The sequence below is a fragment of the Ursus americanus genome, chromosome 5, assembly GCF_024610735.1.
Source record: "Ursus americanus isolate L20-20 chromosome 5, mUrsAme1.1.p, whole genome shotgun sequence".
In the NCBI taxonomy this organism is placed as follows: domain Eukaryota; kingdom Metazoa; phylum Chordata; class Mammalia; order Carnivora; family Ursidae; genus Ursus; species Ursus americanus.
This window is the reverse complement of record NC_142131.1, coordinates 83,489,721-83,495,409: the sequence shown is the minus strand read 5'-3', so window position 1 is coordinate 83,495,409 and position 5,689 is coordinate 83,489,721. Positions and strand designations below refer to the sequence as shown.

Below are 5,689 nucleotides of genomic sequence, written 5' to 3'. Positions count from 1 at the left end.
GAATAATATTCTATTGCATATATATATGACTTCTTTATGCACTCATCAATCAATGATATTTGGGCTGCTTCCCTTTCTTGACAATTATAAATAATGATATTGAAAACATAGGGGTACATGTATCCCTTTGAATTAGTGTTTTTGTATCCTTTGGGTAAATACCTAGTAGTGCAATTGCTGGATCATAGAGTAGATCTATTTCTAACTTTTTGAGGAAACTCTATATTGTTTTCTAGAGTGCCTGCACCAGTTTGCATTCCCATCAATACTGCATAAGGGATCCCTTTTTCTCCACAACCTCGCTAACAATTGTTACTTTTTGTGTTATTCATTTTAGCCATTATGACAGGTGTGAAGTAATATCTCTTAGTTTTGTTTGGCATTTCCCTGATGATGAGTGTTTTTAGTCATTTTTTTTTTAGGTTCAAGTTCAACGAACATTTAGCATTATATTAGTTTTAGCAATTGTTTTCTCAAGGCCTTTAATTTTCTGCTAACATTTTCTTCGAGTTTTGTTTTGTTTCGCTTTTTGTTTATTGGTTTATTTTTGAATGCTCACTGCAAACTGATCCTATGAAAAAATGACATGATTTTAATATTAGTTTTGGGTCCATGCCTCTTCCAGGAATTGGAATATGTTGTAGTTAATATTGTTGTATAGCAAGCCAATGCAAGTGTTAATGGTTTAAGATAAGAATACTAAATTATTTTCCTCATAAAACTTGTTGATAGACTTCTTTTGGGGGGATCAGGTGGGACATCTCAAGTGGGATTTGGAGATTCATCTCCAAGATGAATAAATGCATATATATATACATCTATAACCACTTATCAGCATAAACTGTTTCATGAACTCATATATTCTAATATGTGAGTCCCTCAACTACACTACCATAAATAATTTTCAAATGATTGCAGTCTCAAGCATATAGTTTTACATGGCCAGGATATAGTATCTATTTTCACACTGTAAACATGTAGAATTAATTATGCTTGAGACTGATGTTTGATGACATAGTCGGCATATCATTGTCCAGTAATTTAATTCATTAAATTTAATTGAGAGAATGATGATGGAACATTCAATTTTATTCTAAAATTTCAGCTTCAAGGACCTGGCATTGTATTATGAACAAAATCTTATACTTATCAAAACTATGGAACAGCATTTTTTGTTAATCCTTGAATATATATAGATATGTTCTCTTGCTTGAGATGATGTGAGATAATTACATAAAGGACTCAGTAGTTCATTCCAATGTTAAAATTCAGATTTGAAGAATTTTGGCAGTAGGCCATTTAAATTTGATAATCTTCATTTTTACCTTAGAATCAAGATATGTAGGGCATAGGTCCTTCTTTTTTATTTTTTCAGAAAATTAATCATCTTAAAACTAGCAACTCAAAAGTCACGGAAAGATTATAATACTTCTTCCAACCCATTAGATTTGTATCCTTTATTGAAACACAAAGAAGATGAAACCTTCAGCTCTAGGGCTTTGCTTGGGAGCAAAGATGATTTCTTATCTATATATAGAAATATTTACTTTAACCTGTGGAAAAATGGATTTTTTCCTTTTAATTACTATTATGAATAAATCTATTGTCTGTGTTGATTTATGTGGTTAATTCTATCATGTGTGAATTATTGTTTAATTAGTGTTACTTTTTTCAGGTAGAAATGTTCATTGCATTTTTTACTGTATTTTTTTTTTTAAGTAAGCTGTATGTACAACATGGTTCTTGAACTCATGACCTGGAGATCAAGAATCATATGTTTTACTGACTGAGCCAGTAAGTAATTGCTACATATTTATGCATACAGATCTACCTGCTTACCTTTACATATGATTTTTTAATTCACATATACCCTCAGAACATCTCTGCTAGCAAAGATTTTGAAAATTTTTTATATATTTTGTATATATGAATTTATGTATTTTTTTGTTTTTAATAGTCATTTAACTATTTGAAATTTATTTTATCAAAATTATATGAAACTAAGATATGCATTGCTTTTTTCAATTTTTTTTTTTAATTTTATTTATTTATTTGACAGAGATAGAGACAGCCAGCGAGAGATGGAACACAAGCAGGGGGAGTGGGAGAGGAAGAAGCAGGCTCATAGCAGAGGAGCATGATGTGGGGCTCAATTCCTGGGCTCCAGGATCATGCCCTGAGCCGAAGGCAGACGCTTAACCGCTGTGCCACCCAGGCGCCCCCATTGCTTTTTTCAAATTAATTATTCATTCTTTAAATAATTCATCCTCAAAATTACATGCACAGAGTTGGTGTTGCTGACACAAAATGAACACAGCTTTTAGAATCTCTAAAAGAAAGGGTTTTGTTGTTGTTGTTGTTGTCTTTTTGTTTTTGTTTTTCTTTTCCCAGCCCGGATTAGGACAATTGTCTGGGACACAATCTTCACTAAGGACATAAAACATGAAATGTTACAAATCATTAGATGAAAGACTGAAAGACCTTATCTTAGGACTATAACCTAAGGACATAGTTTATCTGGAGAACTGTATGACTTCGGTCCCATGGGAACCAGGGAGGTTTGACTCCCTTAGCTTTATGTTGGAATGCTCCCTTTTAGGCTATTTAGAAATGAATCATATGTACAATCTGTGCCCAGGTCAGAAATTGAATTTGCTGAATCTGGTAATGGTTAAAGTTTGGCTTCCTTGAGAGCCCATGAGCAGTGCCCATGCACATTAAAAGTTGAAAATCTCCTTTATTTTATCAATGTCTAGCATATCTTTTGCTTACATTGCCTCAATCAGGGGCACCTGGGTGGTTCAGTCAGTTAAACAACTGTCTTCAGCTCCTCATGATCCCTGGGATCAAGCCCCACTTTGGGCTCTCTGCTCAGCAGGAAGCCTGCTTCTCCCTCTCCCTCTGCCCCTCCTCCACCTTGTGCTCTCTCTCTCACTCACTCCCTATATATCAAATAAATAAATAAATAAATAAATAAATAAAACTTACAGTGCTTCAATCATTTACTATTATTGCTGAGGTTCAAAGTCCAGAACAAAAATGTTATAATGATGTATGAAAGCAGGACAAATGTAAATTTTAATTTACTAAATATAAAAGAAATATATTTTTTAACAGTAAACTGGCCAAGTGAGAGCAAAATATATTGTTATAACATAAATTTCATAATAGATCCATTTTGGGTGCTGCCAGTTTATCAAAATACTCTCACTATAGATGTCCCAGAAAATGTTTCTCTAACCATTTTCTCAAAGCCCCCTTGACGTGTTTATTTCTCACACTGTAGATAAGGGGGTTCAACACAGGTGTGAAGATGGTGTAAAAAGCAGAGACCACCTTGTCATGGGCCACTGAACGGTAGGATTTGGGCCGCATGTAGGTGAATATGAGAGTGCCATAGAAGAGCCCCACCACAGCCAGGTGAGAAGAGCAGGTGGCAAATGCTTTCTTCTGAGCTGCTGTGGACTTCATGCAAAGCACAGCAGCCAAGATGAGACTGTAGGAAGCCAAAATGAGAGACAGAGGGATCAGGAGCATCAGGATGCAGCACACATACATGAAAAACTCAAAAAATGTAGTGTCAGCACAGGCAAGGCGCACGAGTGAGGGTGCCTCACAAAAGAAGTGGTTGATTTCTCGAGAATGGCAGTAAGGGAAGCTCAGAGTGGCACCAGCCTGTATCAGTCCATCCACCCCTCCCAGAAGCCAGGAGCCTGCAGTCATGTGCAAGCAGAGCTTCTGATTCATGAGGATGGGGTAGCGCAGGGGGTGACATATGGCCACATAACGGTCATAGGCCATGGCTGCTAAGAGGAAGCATTCACCACCTCCCAGAGTGAGAAAAAGGAAGATCTGAGCTCCACAGCCAGCAGGAGAGATGGACTTGGTGCCCATCAGGTAGTTGGTTGCCATTTTGGGGACTATGCTGGAGACCAGCATCATGTCCATGAGGGAGAGCTGGCTAAGCAAGAAGTACATGGGTGTGTGCAGCTGGAGGTCCTCATGGATGAGCAGGATCATGAGGGCATTGCCCATCAGGGAGGTGAGGAAGATCATGAGCACCATGGAAAAGAGGAACACATGGGTCGGAGCGTGGTTAAAGAGCCCTAAAAGAATGAAGTTTATCTCTGTGGTGTCATTTGCATCTACCATGGCTCCAGTCATGCCTGAAAGACAAGGAATGATAAGGAACGAGAGTTGCTTGAAAGGAAGTGCAGGCATTTACTTAAGAAGAGGTGGTTAAATGACATTAAATAAATGAGACTTGGAGGAATAATTGCATATTTAATTTTTCACTTTGTGACAAGATGTTTGCCTATCGAACATCTCTGCTGTTATTGCACAGTATTTTTAATCCAAAGAAAATTACCAATAAGCATATATTACAGTACACATTACATTTCTATTATTTCTGTATATCTTGTTAGTATGCCACACATAATTTACTCATGGTGTTAGGAAATGTGAAATTCCAATTTTCTAAAATTTGTGTAATTCTGTGTTGAAAGAGCCTCATAGTTCTGCATTTTAGTCAATATTAATGTGACATATCCTTCAATTACAAATTTTTGTGTTTCTCATGTTTAAATTGATTTCTCAAGATTTTTCCATCAATGACATGAGGAATTATTTTAGTATAAAAATACACAAAACTAATACCCATTGTATATATGGACCACTTCTTCTTAATCCAGTCATCTGTTGAAGGGCATCTCGGCTCCTTCCACGATTTAGCTATTTGGACAATGCTGCTATGAACATTGGGTGCATATGGCCCTTCTCTTCACTACATCTGTATCTTTGGGGTAAATACCCAGTAGTGCAATGGCTGGATCATAGGGTAACTTAATTTTTAATTTTTTAAGGGACCTCCACACTTGTTTTCCAAAGTGGCTGTACCAACCTGCATTCCCACCAACAGTGCAAAAGGGATCCCCTTTCTCCACATCCTCTCCAACAATTGTTGTTTTCTGCCTTGTCCATTTTTGCCATTCTAACTGGTGTAAGATGGTGTCTCAAGGTGGTTTTGATTTGAATTTCCCTGATGGCTAATGATTTTGAACATTTTTTCATGTGTCTGTTATATGTCTTCATTGGAAAAGTGTCTTAAGGAGGACACATATTGCATGGTGCACTGGGTGTTATATGCAAGTAATGAATCGTGGAACATTGCATCAAGAACTAGGGATGTACTGTAAGGTGACTAATAAAATAAATATTATTTTAAAGAATACACAAAACTAAATGTAAAATACTATAACTCAGATTACAGGTGATAGACACAAAATGACCATATTTCTGTTTTACCTGTGTATTCAGCACATGGTTTCAATATATCAGTCTCCCAGCTACAACAGATAGTGCTTCAGAGCACCTACCACCATACTGGCCATGTCATCACGGTGTGTACTTGTGATTATAGGGAATTTGTCTAAGTTTAGAGACTTCACAACAGTTATTTTTTTAATAATAATATTTTTATTATATTATGTTAGTCACCATACAGTACATCCCTAGTTTTTGATGTACAGTTCCATGATTCATTAGTTGCGTATAAACCCAGTGCAACATGCAATACATGCCCATGTTACTACCCATCACCAGCCTATCACATTCCCCCACTCCCCACCACTATGAAGCCCTCAGTTTTTTTCCCAGAGTCCATAGTCTCTCATGCTTCATTCTCCCT

The 5,689-nt window shown here is 36.7% G+C and overlaps 1 protein-coding gene across 1 annotated transcript; it reads right to left on the bottom strand.

Annotated features, from left to right (window-relative positions):
- Window positions 1-3,210: 3,210 nt before the first annotated feature.
- LOC123791124 (olfactory receptor 2T33-like) lies at window positions 3,211-4,152 on the bottom strand. The gene has a single exon (XM_045795766.2). The coding sequence runs from the start codon at window positions 4,150-4,152 to the stop codon at window positions 3,211-3,213; it is 942 nt and encodes a 313-aa protein (XP_045651722.2).
- Window positions 4,153-5,689: the final 1,537 nt, after the last annotated feature.

Coding starts and splice junctions, on each gene's coding strand:
- LOC123791124 (XM_045795766.2), bottom strand. CDS start 4,152: ATGGTAGATGCAAATGACACCACAGAGATAAACTTCATTCTTTTAGGG.